The sequence below is a fragment of the Salarias fasciatus genome, chromosome 4, assembly GCF_902148845.1.
Source record: "Salarias fasciatus chromosome 4, fSalaFa1.1, whole genome shotgun sequence".
Classification (NCBI taxonomy): Eukaryota; Metazoa; Chordata; class Actinopteri; order Blenniiformes; family Blenniidae; genus Salarias; species Salarias fasciatus.
The window spans coordinates 8161863-8177429 of NC_043748.1; the positions used below are offsets into that span (position 1 = coordinate 8161863).

Below are 15567 nucleotides of genomic sequence, written 5' to 3' on the forward strand. Positions count from 1 at the left end.
CGCTCTTTGATTTTTCAAGATGGCAGATACCCACTGATATGAGCTCTGTCAAAACATTTTGTTTTTTATTGGGAAAAACAGCGGCAGAAACACTCACCATGTTGCAGACATTCTTTAAGAAGGATTCTTAGGGTTTATGAGTGGTTTGGGCCCTTTAAGAGCGATCAGATTACATTACTAAGACCAGGCACGCAGAGGACAACAATCCACTTCCAGAACAGAGGAAAACGCCCAAAAAACTGAAGCAGACGTCCTGGTAGGTCCACGCAGGACTTTTGATGACATTGCAGATCTGATGGGAGTATTGTAGAGATCCAGACAGATAATCCTCAGGCGGTTATTAGAAGCAGTGAGATGAAGGCACCCGGAAATGGCCGCATCATAGCAGACAGCAGACCACAGGACGCCCCGTTACGCACAGAAATGGCAAGAAATGTTGTGCGTAAAGCATATTTTTTGACTAAAACCGTGACAAGCCATCCTCCCCACCGCCATATTCACCTGATCTGGCCCCGTGCGATTGCTTTTTGTTGTCAAAGATGAAACTGGAGCGGCAGCGGAAAGGTAAGACAGACATACAGGCGGCGGAATCGAAATTCTCTCTTAAAGGCACAGTTACGCACAGTTTTGGCGACTCTTCTGAACAGTGAAAATCTCGGGTGCAGCATTGTATTCAAGCCAAAGGAGAGTATTTTGAAGGTGACAGTTTCAAATAATTTTGAAAATTAAAAAAAAAAAGTTATAACCACAGTCCGGTTACTTTTGGGTTCCCCCTCGTACATACTGTTGGGGACTCATAGAAGGTGAAGAATTAATTTGAGGGACTCAAGCAAAACGTGGCAGAAGTCATGTATCCTGTGCCTCCTCACAAAGAGGACAAAGGAGACCCCCTGCCATAGCCATGCAACCAGCTCAGTCCCTCAGAACAAAGGCACAATCGTGCTGTTATTTTGCTATACCACTGCCCCACCTCACGATGGCGCACGTGAGGCGCCCTCCAAAACACGGAAGAGCGACCCAGAGCGTGCAACCTGATTGGTCACGCTGGGGGCGGGACGTCATCACGTCAGCAGCGCTGCCATTAAAAGATGAAGAAAAGCTAGAACTCAGCAGACTTAACCCCAAGAATCCTTGGAAGCTTTCTCCAGAGGTGCCAATCCCCGCATCTCGCTCACGGAGTAACACAAGGTCCAAACCGCCTTGCTGGCCAAGGCTTGACTGGACCATCGTCCCTCCTCTCTTCACTGGTGAATCCCCTCCTCTCATCAGTGGACCAGGCTACCAGCCTGAAGCTCCATCCCCCTGCAGCCTCAGGATCGTCTAGACCGAAGCGGACCGAACCTCATCCTTTCTTCACGTAAACCACCAAAAGAGTCACACTGCGTAACTTCTGCTGGACGCAGCAGAAAAGGCTATGACGATGAAAAGCGACGGCTTTAACTTCACAGGAATCACTGTACTACCGGAGGGTACCGATTTTAAATTGCACCTTAGATCCACACACAACCCATAACAATACAGACACGCACCCAACACCTAGACCGGTGCCACACTGACACTGATTTGAGAGAGAGATGCACCTGTGGCTGTGGGTCAGAGGAAGAAAGCAGGGATGAGCAAATGGAAAAGTCAATACAGCAAAAGTTATGTTTCTCTCAGCTTGTGTTGTGCCGAGTTTCTTGAAGCCAGAGTAGTGAGGAGAGTGGTGGCAGAGTATAGAGATGGGAAATGTGATGTCACTGCCGCAAAGAATCTTGGATTTGTAAGTGCCGCCTGTTGAATGCTACTATCAGGTAATAGCCGTGGAGTGTTTGCCAGTGGGATCTGTGCCTAAGGGATTATAACTTTGTTGCCCTTTTGGAATCGCTGGATTACTTTTCCACGGAGCTGCGGGCTGGAGAGGAGACGCAGCGGGGACCAGAGGACTAGGGATGTTTACGGGCCGTGAGTAATTATCTGCCATTGGCCCACTCAGTGGGTCTCCTGTGGGGACGTGCGCTTCAGACTTTGGGAAACTTTGGAAAGGGGGGGGGGGGGGGTGTTGGACATTGAGGAGCATTTGAGGTTTATTTTATGACTTTCCACGTTTTGCGGCATTTTCTGTTGGAGGAGGAGGAGGAAGAGCGCTCCAGTGAGAAGTGGCTGGTTTTCTGTTGGGAAGTCTCTTGGTAAAATAAACGCTGGTTTTGGACTTACTTTTATGTTTCTGGTCTATTTGTTAATCAACCCTGCTGTTAGGTGTTTATCCGCCCGTGACTCGCTTTGGAAAAGACAGGAACTATCTATCTATCTATCTATCAGGGACAACACATATTGATCAACACTTCTTTTTCAGTAGTAGTGTAAATATGCCAGAGTTAGCCATGGGCTAATTAAATCCGTACGATGAGGAAGCCTCCACTCAGGCTTGGGAAGCCTTGAATAAATGTTATAGCCATCCTTTTGCAGTGCAGAGAGCATTCAAAGGAAAACTAAGCAGTTGGTCAGCGATCTTGTCAAAGGAGTCACTCAGATTCATAGTTTAGATGTGTGAAAGCTGAAAGTTCAGCAGTACGCTGACGTCCATTGTCCAGTCAGCGTGCTCCTACTGGTCCACTGCATTCAGACTTTGTACTTTTTCCTCGTACCTTTTCTTCACCTTTTCTTCCAGTTTTTCTCTGTATGATCTTGCAGTGCTCTCTCTAGCTGTGTACATATTTTTTCTACCATCCAAATGTCCTTCTGTTTTTTAAATCGCTGAATTGAGTAGTACGCTGTAATTACGTCGTAGTCAGCTCGTCGGTGATAGCGTTCAATTACATTGCTTACATTTCCCTGCCTCCTCCGTCCATCACGCATTGTGTGTAGGTAGGGCTGGGCGGTATGACCTAAAATTCATATCACGGTATATGGAATGATATCCCTATCAAAATTCAAGAGCATTTTAAATTGATTTGAGAGCAGCATTTATCGATTTCATTCTCGGATTTCGTGATATTGTCTCTCAGAACTCTGCTCTTGCGCTCAAATTTGCTCTGCGCGTGCTCAAACTGCGTCCTCGTGCTCGGTTACGACGCTGCTCGCGCAGATTTCCTGCGCTCAAACTCAAACGCCTCCTCTTGCTCTCACGGAACTTGTGCTCACGGATCTCTGCTCTGCTCTCGGATTTTTCTTGTATCAACGCTGTCAGCCAAGAGAAAGCCGGCTCGCTCTGACCAATGAGATTATCCCTGCTTGTATATGGGTTGTATACATTGTTTTCTCCACCAGCACACCTCAAAGAGCAGTGTTCGATGCGGCTATTATTATACAATATAGCCATTGTAATGAGAAGCTTGGACGCTGTTGTATGCGTTACATGATATTTTATTCCAACAGTGGTAAAAAAAATAAAAGAAATCACATCTATTACAGCCCCAGAGGGAGGAAGTGAATAAAACCTGTTGAAAGGGTGTCCGCCCGTACGTGACGCTCCTCAGAAAACAGTGAACACACCCTTATACAAACAGGGATAATCTCATTGGTCAGAGTGAGCCGGCTTTCTATTGGCTGACAGCGTTGATACAAGAAAAATCCGAGAGCAGAGCAGAGATCCGTAGCACAAGTTCCGTGAGAGGAAGAGGAGGAGTTTGAGTTTGAGCGCAGGAAATCTGCGCGAGCAGCATCTTAACCGAGCACGAGGACACCGTTTGAGCACGCGCAGAGCAAATTTGAGCGTGAGAGCAGAGTTCTGAGAGACAATATCACGAAATCCGAGAGTGAAATCGATAAATGCTGCTCTCAAATCGATTTAAAATGCTCTCGAATTTTGATAGGGATTTCATTCCATAACGGTATAAATTAAATCCCTTCAAGGTAATAGTATATATTGCGGTATACATGTTGTGGTGTAAAACCTGTAGTGGAAGTGTTTCTGAATGGATTTTGTAGTTGTTAAATTCACCTGCATTTGCACTTCAAGCCACTAGGTGTGCTGTTTGCATGTTCAACCTTATTTTCACACAGACACCACAGAAAAAGGATGGCCCCTGAAGTGCAGGCTCTCTCTGCATGTTGTTAGAAAAAGAATGTTAGCAGGCAAGACCTGTGCCAGAAGAAGCTGTAACATGTTCAATGATGCGATGCACCGTTTTTAAGTAAAAGAAAATGACTGAACGATCGTTCCGCACATTTTATTTACGCAGCAGCAGTTAAACTCTATCAGGTGAGATGACGGTATGACGGTAGAGCACAAATCTCTACCGTGGCCAAATTTATATAGTTTCTACCCTGTATACAGTGCAGACCTACGTGTAGGTCACGTGGTCTTCCCAACTCTATATTTTTGGAGATATGCAGCTCCTATCAACAGTAGAATCGCTTTCAGAAAGCTCGTCAACAAAATTTCCGTGAAGACTATCAGCAATATTATTGGGCAAGGTAAGATGATGTTGTCATAACTGTGTTAAAGTTCACATCCAGTGACAGGTTTGTAAGAGAAAAAAAAAAATTATATTATTACAGCGGTCTAAACGGGTGGCCGGCAGTCGCGTGTTGTGAGTGAATGCCATCATTATATGCTACTGAATATGCTCATATGGGCTTTTACTATTGACTGCTACCATGCATGGTGCCTGTGATCCTGGCTGTGCCTGACACTCCGCCCATAAGCGACACAGCGGCGAAGTGCAAGACGCATTTGGTGGCGCGCTGCATATGCCATCCCACAACTATCCAAAATTAAAGGTTGTATAGAGGATTTTCCACGGAGGGAGAAATCCAGTGACAGTTAGTCCTTTTTGAAATGCTGCGCATGCGTGACGGACACCCCCTCCTCCCCTGCTCTCTCCGGAGGACCGCCTCCTCCTTACGCAGAAAGTAGCAAGTAGCAACTTAGCATCATAGCGCTAACACATAGCTACCAACGTGTCCTTTTGAACAACACAAAACACAGCGAATATGAGTAAAATCCTGTACTTGCGCCAAATCCTGTCCCTGAGCCGTCCCTGCTCTCGGGTGGATCAGAGGAGGACGGGGAGGTTTGTGTGGAGCTGCAGGACTGGAGCAGACTCACGCTCGGAGCTCACAGCGGTCTGTATGCGTTGCAGCCGGCAGACGTGAACAAACCCCCCCCCCCACCCTCTCACTCTCCGGACTTTTTCATACAAGTCTTGTTTTAAGATAAAACATACATTTTCGCCAAATGGCAGCACGTTGTAGCTATGATTAAGAAAAATTGTCTCAAGTCTACATGTGAAAAGGTGTTGATTGCGGCAGCAGAGCTTAGCATGGGGGGAGTGGGGTGGAGCGGGGGAGTGTTGTGCCGACAACAGGAGGGGGGGTACGTAAAGTGCGTAGGAGCATGATAGTTACGCTAAAAATGTAGAGCGGTTGATTGACACGTTAGAAAACCAATAGATAACGAGGCTACCTCGTTATTGATTGGCTAAAGTAATATTGATTTTACAACCTCCAGAGTTGATTAATTTTTATTTTATTTTTTTTGATCATGATAAAAACAAGGCTGCTGCAGCTTAGTAGCGCCATTTTTTAGCTTTAATTCATTTTTGTTAGTAATAAAGATCTTCTATACAACCTTTAAGTAAGCTCTCCCAAACTGGCAACCTGTGCAGCACTCTCTCGGGGAAGGAAGGGGAGGTTGGAAGAGGCAATGTTACTTATAAAATTCAGTGTAATCACTCTGAAAGAGCCAAGAATCAAAACTGCTATCACATGATTCACCAATGATTTCTGGTTCTGCTCACTGATTAGTGAGTAGTGAGTGTTGACAGACAGGGGTGTCACTAGAGTTTGAGGAGGGGGGACTTAGCCCCCAGGAGACACACAGGTTGTGACACAAGCATAATTCTTCACAAATTGCTAACAAAGACTGGGAAATGATTCATTATTGTTTCAATTTGTTCTTTTGTTGTTGTTGTTTTTAGTACAGTACAACAACAAACATAGTTTTGCCTACACACAGCCCAATGAAACAAGTGAAGTTCCCATGTCAGTGGAAATAAAGGTGATATCTTATCTCAGTTCAGACGCAGGTTCTAAGGTGCAGCAGAGGCCACAGCAGACCCAGAAGCTGAACTCAGGCCTTTACCACCAGCCGCACATTCTTCATGGTGCAATAAAGCCATGGAGTGATTTGAGAGGGACAGTGGAGGCAGAACCACCATGGTTTTGAACTTTTGTTTCCCAAGGATTACTACCTCTGTCCATGATTTCTGGTGGTTTTGGGTAGAGCAGGAGGAAACCCAGGGTGCCAAATCGTGGGCGGCGAACGAGAGGGATACAATCATTAGCGAAAACTTATGAGCCACCTTCATGGACTGGTATATGTTTGCAAAGCAATCTATATCATTCTGCCCTTGATCACTTTTGCCAGACATGAGTATAAGATGTTTTGTATGTCTCTCAGATCCTTGAGAGAATAGCAGCACATCTGCTAATCCTCATCATGCTTCTCTGGAATCCGCAGATTCAGGGCAGTGTCAAGACTCGGTGTTGAGTGAAACACTGCATATTTACATGCATATTGTATTTTTCGGACTAAAAACTCCGCCAGAGTACAAGTTGCAACAGTCAAAAAAATGCATTAAGGGAAAAATAACATATGTCTCACTTGACTTGCATTAATTTAGAAATAATTTCACAAAATCCAAGATTAACAACGGACATTTAATTTGGAAAGGCAAATTATTCGTCCCCCCAAGTGCAGACCCGCGGGGATGGGATCGCACCTCTCCAGCGAAGCGGGCCTCCATCCGGGTGTCCTTCCCGACCGCCCTCCGCCACTCCTCCCAGCCCGTCCCCGACCCCCGGGTCGGCAAGGCGGGTGGCCCCGTTATGATCGGGTCCGCACGAGGCTTGCGCGGCTGCCGGTGGACTGTCTGATGGTCTCTGCGCTGCCCACGTGTCACGGGCGGCCAGGCCCAGCGCCGCCGGGGGTACTGAATGTTTAAATCAACGAGGTAGCTTATATTTCATTCCAGAGACTAGGCTTTTTTTTCTTTTCTTTTTTTTTTTTTTTTTACTTATTTGTGTGCTGTATTTGTTTAAAAAGGCAGCAACTGTTAAACAATGTGGGGAGAAACATATTTTCAAAGAATGTTGTTGTGATTTTGTTTGTCTATAATAATAACCGTAAAACCATAGAACCGTGGTTTTTTTCCTCACACTATGATCGTACACCAAAATCTGAAACCGTTGCACCCCTACTCCGGAGTGATGAATCACGCTTTTCCATCTGGCAATCGGATGGATGAGTCTGGGTTTGGAGGTTGCCAGGAGAATGGTACGATTTGTACTGTATTGTGCCAACAGTGAAATTTGGTGGAGGAGGAATCATGGTGTGGGATTGTTTTTCAGGAGTTGGGCTTGGCCCTTAATCCCAGTGAAGGGAACTTTGAATGCTTCAGGTAGACTTGTTGTTCTCGAGACCGGGCTTGGTCTCAAGACCACTTTTATGTGGTCTTGGTATTGTCTCGGTATCAACATTCTATGGTCTCAGTCTTGGTCTCGGGTCTCTCGGGTCTCTCGGTCTTGGACTGTCTGAGTGGTCTCTAAGGGATATGTTAATGATATGATATGATAAATTGCGGCTGGTGGTAAATTTCTAAGGTGGGGCTTCATCATTCTTCAATTTCAGTGCGTTTATGTTCCAGAGATGACCAGCATGATTGTCATTTGAAAAAAAGTTTTATTTTTAGGCCAACTTGCCAACATTTAACCAAAAAGCTTTCTCACCTGTGGCTCTTCTCATCAACCCTGTCTCTGCTGTGCTGCTAGGCTGCTCTCCAGTAGCGTTTACGGCAGCTTGTACCCTAGTGAGGCCTTAAAAACTATTGGAAATTCACAATATTTACAGAAATGAAGAAATGATAGACCAAAAAAAACAAAAAACAAATGTGGAGTATCTGTGAACCTTATACAATATAAAACATTTTTCTTAATCAAGTTCCTTTTCCTTTAATTGGCAACAAAAACAACTTTAAATTTATGTATTGTCGACATCTCTCACACTTAAATAATGTCCATATATCTTACACTTAACTTTATCACACTTCAATCATGTGTATTTATCTCCAGTGTTGGGCAAGTTTCTTTTAAAAAGCAATTACTTATAGTTACTATTTACCTCTTCAAAAAGTAACTTAGAAACGGAGTAATGATATTTTAAAATTAACTAATTACTAGGCAAAGTAGCTATTTCATTACTTTAGAAAAAAGTGTTTAAATATGTCAGAATTTTGATTCCCTCTTAATGGAACTTCAGTAACATCTTCAATTATTGATAATAAAACTGAATTTATGATTAATGAAATAAATGGGGTTAATAGTCATGTCAGTCCTGAACAGCACTCAAGAGTGAATCCTCAGGTAGTGTAGAAATAGCGGTCATGTGGCTGCCACACATACTTGATGCCAACATTTATAGTGAGTTCCCTCAGAGACATGCACTGTCGCTGTGTTATTGTGCCGGTAGTTAAATAGAATCTTATATTTACACTATGCAGCTGAACCCACCAATGCGCTTTTGGAAGAATGGTCAAAGATTCCTAGAAACACACTCCTCAACCTTGTGGACAGCCTTCCCAAAAGAGTTGAAGCTGTAATAGCTGCAAAAGGTGGACCGACATCATATTGAACCCAATGGGTCAGGAATGGGATGGCACTTTAGTTCATATGTGAGTCAAGGCAGGCGAGCAAATACTTTTGGTAATATAGTGTATATTAAAGTAAGTAAAATTTTATATACAAGTCACACCTGAATAAAAGTCAATCGGACCAGTCAAAATCTGAAAAAAGTGCAACTTAGTATCTGGAAAATACGGTACTTGTGAAGAACCTTTTGCTCTCAGTAAACCACCATGCTGAAATGACAAGAGGGATGTCCTCATATTTGTGTCTCTTAGCTTTTCTACACCATGTGGACTGATCAAGAAGATTACCTTATGGTTGATGGTTGATGCTAATGAGAGAGACGACCGCTCCACTGACCCATGGCTGTCCTTTACAGTCTTCAACCATTCCAGATGACGAGCACTGTCCCGCTACAAATGGAGACACTTGTTTCAGTCTTATAAGTAGATACTGTCGATAACTTTCTATTGAATGCTTATAATGCAATTATCATTTATTAGTTATGACTGTATTAAGAAGTATAGATCTGTAAAATTCTTAAAAAAAAAAAAAACTTAAAAAAAACTCCACTAAGAAGTAAGACAAGACAATCTTCATTCCTGAATGCATTAGTTATCATGATTACCAGTTTCTTTGGGAGGTTGTTGTCGTTCTCCAAAGCTCTCCAGAGCTTCTTGATCACTTCTATGAAGGCATCAAACCCAGAGTCTGGTTTTAGCTCATAAAGCATTGAGGAATAACCAAGGACTGCATCATGGAAGCAAGTGACACGATCCACATCCACGTCATTCTCTCCAGCAGAGATCAAAGTCAGGTCAACAAACACCTTCAACTCATTAATATCTGTAGAAAAAAAAAATTATTAGCGCTTTTAAAATATTCTTTTTAAACTTTTATCACTGTTTTAAAATATATAACAAATTATATTGAGTTTCAGTTGTGAGGGGGTGCAATCGAGCAACAAAGCAGACACTTAGCATCAAGACTCTGCTCAACTCCGCAGAAAATCATCTTATTACCCTGTAAAAATTGAAAAAGTAACTTTGGAACACGTCTAAGTCGGCAGCAACAAGCTGCAGTGACACTTTTGGCCAGAGTCATGGCTCACAAAAGCCAAAATTTACCTTGCAACTTGAAGATAAGGACGAGGGAGCTCAAGGTAATGTAGCAGATATGGCGGCTGTGGCTTACTGATCTAAAGGCCCTCCGCTCAGACTTTTGACTTAAACTTGACACTACAAATACTTTTCTGCTTTTCTGGGAGATGTGATTAACTCTGTCAGTATTTTGGAGCAGAGTATGGTTTAAGTGTGGAGCAATGTCGACTAGATGCGCATCACTGAAGCTGAAAAGAGTATATCATCCATTGTTAAGAAACAAATAAAAATATTGGAGAATGATTTAGATCAGAGAGACTCAAGCAAACAAAAATAATTACTTCTTTTAAGAAGTAAATATAATAAATTGTCAACAGATAAAGCAGCAAAGCGTTTTTGTGGCTTAAAGTCCGAGTTAAGCAGAAATAAATTTGTGTTATGAGTTTGTCACACTGCATAAACATGTGTCATTAACCACTGACCCAAATTTGAATGATTAAAAAAATTGCAAAGTATATAAAATAAGGTCTCAAAATCATGGAAAAACAAGCTCTTCTCTCTGCTGTGAAACGCTGGGGGTGTGTCAGCTGGAAGCGCTGGAATGACGCACACACACGGGAGGGGAGCCGCCTCCGTGCAACTGTGACAATGGAAGCTAGCGCTAACAGCCTCATGAGACGGACCCAGCCCTACCAATTTGAGCCATCAGAGCCAGAAACTGACTGAGTCAGATGCTGAGAGTGCTCAGCCTCATTCCTCACAATGTCCATCAGAATGGTCATTTATTTGTTTTAATTAAACAGTGGGATTCCCCCGGTCCGCACCAGTTCTAAGCCAGCGGCTAGGCGCCAGCCGAGTCGACCCGCAGCTCCCCCGCAACCCCCGGGGAGGAGGCCTCCCGGAGCCGGCCGCGCTCAGGAGTCCAAATCTAAAACCACCCAGTTGAACGAACTGTTGCCTGTTTGTCAAATAGCTTTCAAGCCAGCTCAAAGCTACTCCCCTTGTACCATAAATTTCAAGTTTCTTTAGTAATATGGAGTGATTCAAGGTATCAAACGCCTTTTTTAAGTCTATGAATATACCCACAACATATTTTTTTTGCATCCAGAGCCTTTGTTATCTCCTCTATAGCCTCCATTATTGCCATAGTTGTTGATCTATTTTTCCTGAATCCATACTGACTTTGGTTTATTATATCATGTTTATCTAAAACCTCCTCTAATCGATTATCAAATAGCTTTTCTAAGTCTTTGGAAAATTATGGTAGAAGAGACACTGGTCTATAGTTTGTAAATTCATGCTTGTCACCAGTTTTGTAAATTGGATGTACTTATGCTCTTTTTAATTTTTCTGGAAAAATCCCAGATAAAAACGACAAATTACTTACATATGTGAGTGGCTTGGAGATATTATATATTACTTTTTTGACGAGGGTCATATCAATACCAAAACAATCCTTAGATGTTTTATTTTTAGTTTTCTGAACTATGTTAATGATGTCTATTTCGCTTACCGAAATCTGGCAGAAATAAAACAATGGCTCAGTGAAAACTCTCTTCAGCTAAATGCAGACAAAACTGAAACACTCATCATTGCCCCTGATGCCTCAATTCCAGGGATCAAACAGCACCTTGGTGACTTAGGGCAGTCCGCGAATTTGTGCCTTAGAAATTTGGGTGTTTTTTTCCATAAAGACATGTCTGTAGTGCAGCACTGCAAGCAGCTGGCAAGAAACTGTTTCTTCCAACTCAGAAATATCTCTAAACTTAGGAAAATGGTCTCATGCTCATCATCTAGAGCTCATCATCCATGCCTTTGTTTCTTCACGCTTAGATTATTGTAACAGCCTGTTTTCATGCTTGAACAAGAAGGAGCTTTCGAAGCTGCAACTTGTACAAAACTCTGCAGCGAGAATACTGACCCGCACTAACAGGTGGACTCGCATATCCCCCATTTTAAAGGAGCTTCACTGGCTACCAGTCTCTTACAGAGTCCATTTTAAGATTTTGGTTTTAACCTTCCGGGCCTTGCATGGCCAAGCGCCTTCTTACATCTGTGACCTGCTCCAGCCTTATTCCCCTGCGAGGGTTTTAAGGTCTGCAGACCAGAATCTTTTAAAGGTGCCGCGTACTCGGTTTATGACCAGAGGAGCCCGATCATACCAGGCCGTTGCTCCCAGGCTCTGGAATGATCTCCCGCTCTCTCTCCGCTCAGTTGAGTCTATTGACACTTTCAAAACACAACTTAAAACCTTTCTGTTTGCCCAAGCATTCGCTTAGTTTTTCAGGCCTGTTATGATCTCCTTTTTAATGTTGACTATTTATCTGTATTTAACTGTTTTATTGTTGTCTTATATATGTTGTGAAGCACTTTGTGGCTCTTTGCCTATGAAAGGTGCTATATAAACTTACTTACTTACTTACCGGTGATAAGAAGAGTGACTTTATGTTTCTGTCAGTTGTTAGATTTCTGTTTGCACCAGTGTCATGGAACTTTGCAGCAAGTTCTGGCCCAACTTTAACAAAGAAATCATTAAATCTATTGACTACATCATTCATGTTATAGATTTCATGATTTCCTTCCATGAAATATTCAGGGTACCTATTCCTTATAGTATTTTTCCTGATCACACTGTTTAAGATGTACCATACCTTTTTTATGCTATTTTTATTGTCTTCTAATGTATTTCGGTAATACTGTTTCTTGCTGCATCTTATTATGCTAGTTAATTTATTTTTAGATACCTTGTATTTATTTTCTGATTCCTTAGTTCTCAATTTTAGGAATTTTGCATAAAATGAGTTTTTCTTTTTACAAGCGTTTCCCAAGCCTTTTGTTAGCCAGGGAGACTTGGCATGCCTACTTTTAAAGGTGCGTTGCTGTACCGATTGTATAGCTTTAGGAATATCTAGGGGAAAAGGCAGGCAAACTTTTGGCTAGGAGAATTAGGAAATCACAGATGGAAGATTTGATTATTATATTAATGGTACAAAGTCAATGTTATTTTTGAACTCTGAAGAAAGACTTAAACCTGCAGTTCACACTCTATTCTTAAATATAAAAGAGGGTTTCACCAATTTGGGGATTTCTCCTAATGTTAAGGATGTGGTTCAAGTGAACTATGATCCCTTAATATCTGCGGTGCAGCAATCACTTGAAAGATGAATGACAATGACAATTTTGATGATGGGGCATATAAATATGAGGGATGCACGATAATTATCGGTCTGATAAATTACTGGCTGATTTGGGGCAAAAATGACGTCATTTTTATCGATCCGATAAATTAAACCCATAAATTAGTGTAAAACTGCTTGTCAAGGAGACGGCCCCTGCAGTACGGGTTTGTTCTGCGGGTTCATTGCTGCCCTGAATGTTGACTGCTAAGGAGGAGAATGGTTTTTTGCACCCCTCCGTAGCTTCCAAAAGTTGCCACAGCCAGTGTTGCGTTCAAGTTGACTCGGGGACACAAATGCAGCTGACAACGAGCGGCGCACCGTGTGGCAGCTTTTCAAAATGGAACCTACTGTTGGGTGTAGGCTGTGTCAGACAAAGCTGGTTTACAGTATGGGATATAGGAGAGATCAGCCGCCATGGAAACACACCAACAAGCTGGAACGAGAGACGCTGCAGCTAGTATCGATGGTAATGCTAGCTAGCAAGCTAACGTTAGCTAGCAAGCTATCGCTAGCGGTTCACAAGCTAGCATGAGGGTTTTTATATACAACAAAGTAAAGAAATGTGAAAAGGCGCTTAGTGAACATATCATCAAGTTAACAGCTGAAATGGCCCTTTTGTCTGATAACGAGTGGAATGTCTTTGATTAATGGAATTATGAGATAGTGTATTTCAAACGAGACAGAGCCATCTTGTAGTCATTTAGCACAACTGCAATAGAAAAAGCTAAATCTATGACATTGCGTGTAGAAAAAAAATTGTAAACGTTGACACCCCTAGTTTTTAGATTTGAGGTTGACATGTCAATGCATTTAATTTATTTCATAGTTGAAAAATATTTCACTTTATTTTTTTGACAGACAAACCAGTCACAGTTCTGTGAAACCCTTTTCTTAAAGGATGCAGTTTTTGCTTAAGTTGGGATTTGATGTCATTATATTTGATACACTGAGTTTTGAGAAGTTTGACAGCCTGTGTAAACAATTACAGGACATTTTATTTTGATTTTTTTTTTTTTTTTTTGGGGGGGGGGGGGGGGGGGGGGAATAGACTGTTACTCATTGTAACTGCTTGATATTTTCGCAAAAAATAAATGAACATGTGAAGAGTCTGTACTGTTGTTTGCTGTTATAGTCAGGCCAGAGCTACTAAAGTATTACTTTTTTCATCACTGCATCTTCAATGTTTTTATTCTCCTTGGTACACAAACTTCAGATTATTTTAAGATTATACTGAATATAAAAATCTGAAGTTATCGGTTATCGATATCAGTATCGGCCATGAGAAGTAGTTAATTATCGGTATTGGTTAAAATTTTCCATATCGTGCATTCCTAATAAATATAGTTAAAATGAGCATTCCGTCAAAGTTCCTGTTTTTTTTTTTTTTTCAAACCATAGCTCTTTCATTACCCAGAATTTAGGGTAATGTGACCTTTAAAGTTGGGAGAGCAGACAGGGATTTCAAACTCTGGGCAGATAAAGGTGTCAAATTTGTAGCTGATATATATTTGAATAGAGAACTGCTGACTTTAATTGACTTTGTCAAACTTTTTCTATTCCCAGTAAGCATTTTTTCAAGTATCTCCAATTGAAACATTTTATGCCATCACAGTTGGAAACTATAATGCATGAGCCTTCTTTGTCTTGCTTGGAGGATATTGTCCTGTCCACGTACAAGGAAGGAAACATTTACAGAATTCTGATTTCACATGATGCACAATCCAGCAAAGACAGGCTGGAAGCCTGGAAATCAGATGCTCAAGAAAATACTGAAATAACAGACTGGAAAAGCGCATGTCCCAAGGCATAAAAACAAATGATTGATTCTCGAATGAGGTTGTTACAATATAAATGGCTAATGAGGACTTATTTAGCTCCTGTGAAATGACACCAATGGAGCCCTGACATTCCTGAACACCTGTAGTAAATGCTCTCATGATAAGGGTACTCTGTATCATTGTTTATAAAACTGATGGAAAGTTAAGAACTATTGTAAATCTATTGATCAAATTATTTCCAAAAATGACGGAATTACTGTTCCTCATTGTGCAACATCGTGCATTTTAGGGATTTACGCGAAAGACTTTGTGGTTAATAAAAAGACAGCCACCCATGTAGACTTTTGGTCTCCTGCAGGCCAGGAGAAGAACTGCATTGTGGACGTACCTCACATAAAAGCATGTACGAATGTTGGAAATGGCATCTTGTGTTGCTCATGAAAGATTTATATATATGTGACAAGAAGACCTGAGGTTTTTGAGTAAATATGGAGGCCCTTATTAGATTTTTTTAAAAAAGAAATAACTTATCTTGTACTTGGTGCATTTTGTGCTCTTTTGGAATTGAATATTGGTTGGTTAGCAGTGAGTGTGTGTTTGTTCTTGTAAAGTTGTGTAAAAATCTAATAAAAACATTGTTTGAAAAAAAGTCTCAGTTGTGAACTTACCTTCAAGTGCATTTTTCACCCATTTTACAAAATGTCCTTGATATCCCAGCTCTTGCAGACATAGTCTACGTGGCTCAGTGATGTCTACAAGGACCATCTTTGCCTGCATCAAGTCCTTGTCAATCCTTTGGAGCTGCTCTTTCTGAAAGTCTGCATGATTCTGAGAACGAAAAAAAAAACTTTAAATCATTATATTGCAAATTATCTACATCTCCTTCATGCTGTGGTATTTTAT

General features: G+C 41.7%; 1 protein-coding gene across 6 annotated transcripts in view; it reads right to left on the reverse strand.

Annotated features, from left to right (window-relative positions):
* Positions 1 to 15567, reverse strand: part of LOC115386508 (E3 ubiquitin-protein ligase rnf213-alpha-like) — a 92746-nt gene that overhangs the window by 37760 nt on the left and 39419 nt on the right. For all 6 annotated transcript variants that reach the window (XM_030088845.1, XM_030088847.1, XM_030088843.1 and 3 more), the window contains exons 20-22: positions 15333 to 15492; positions 9236 to 9453; positions 8919 to 9020 (exon numbers count right to left, since the gene is read on the reverse strand). In XM_030088845.1, the coding sequence (XP_029944705.1) occupies positions 8919 to 9020; positions 9236 to 9453; positions 15333 to 15492 (480 nt within the window). The remainder of the gene's footprint in view (positions 1 to 8918; positions 9021 to 9235; positions 9454 to 15332; positions 15493 to 15567) is intronic.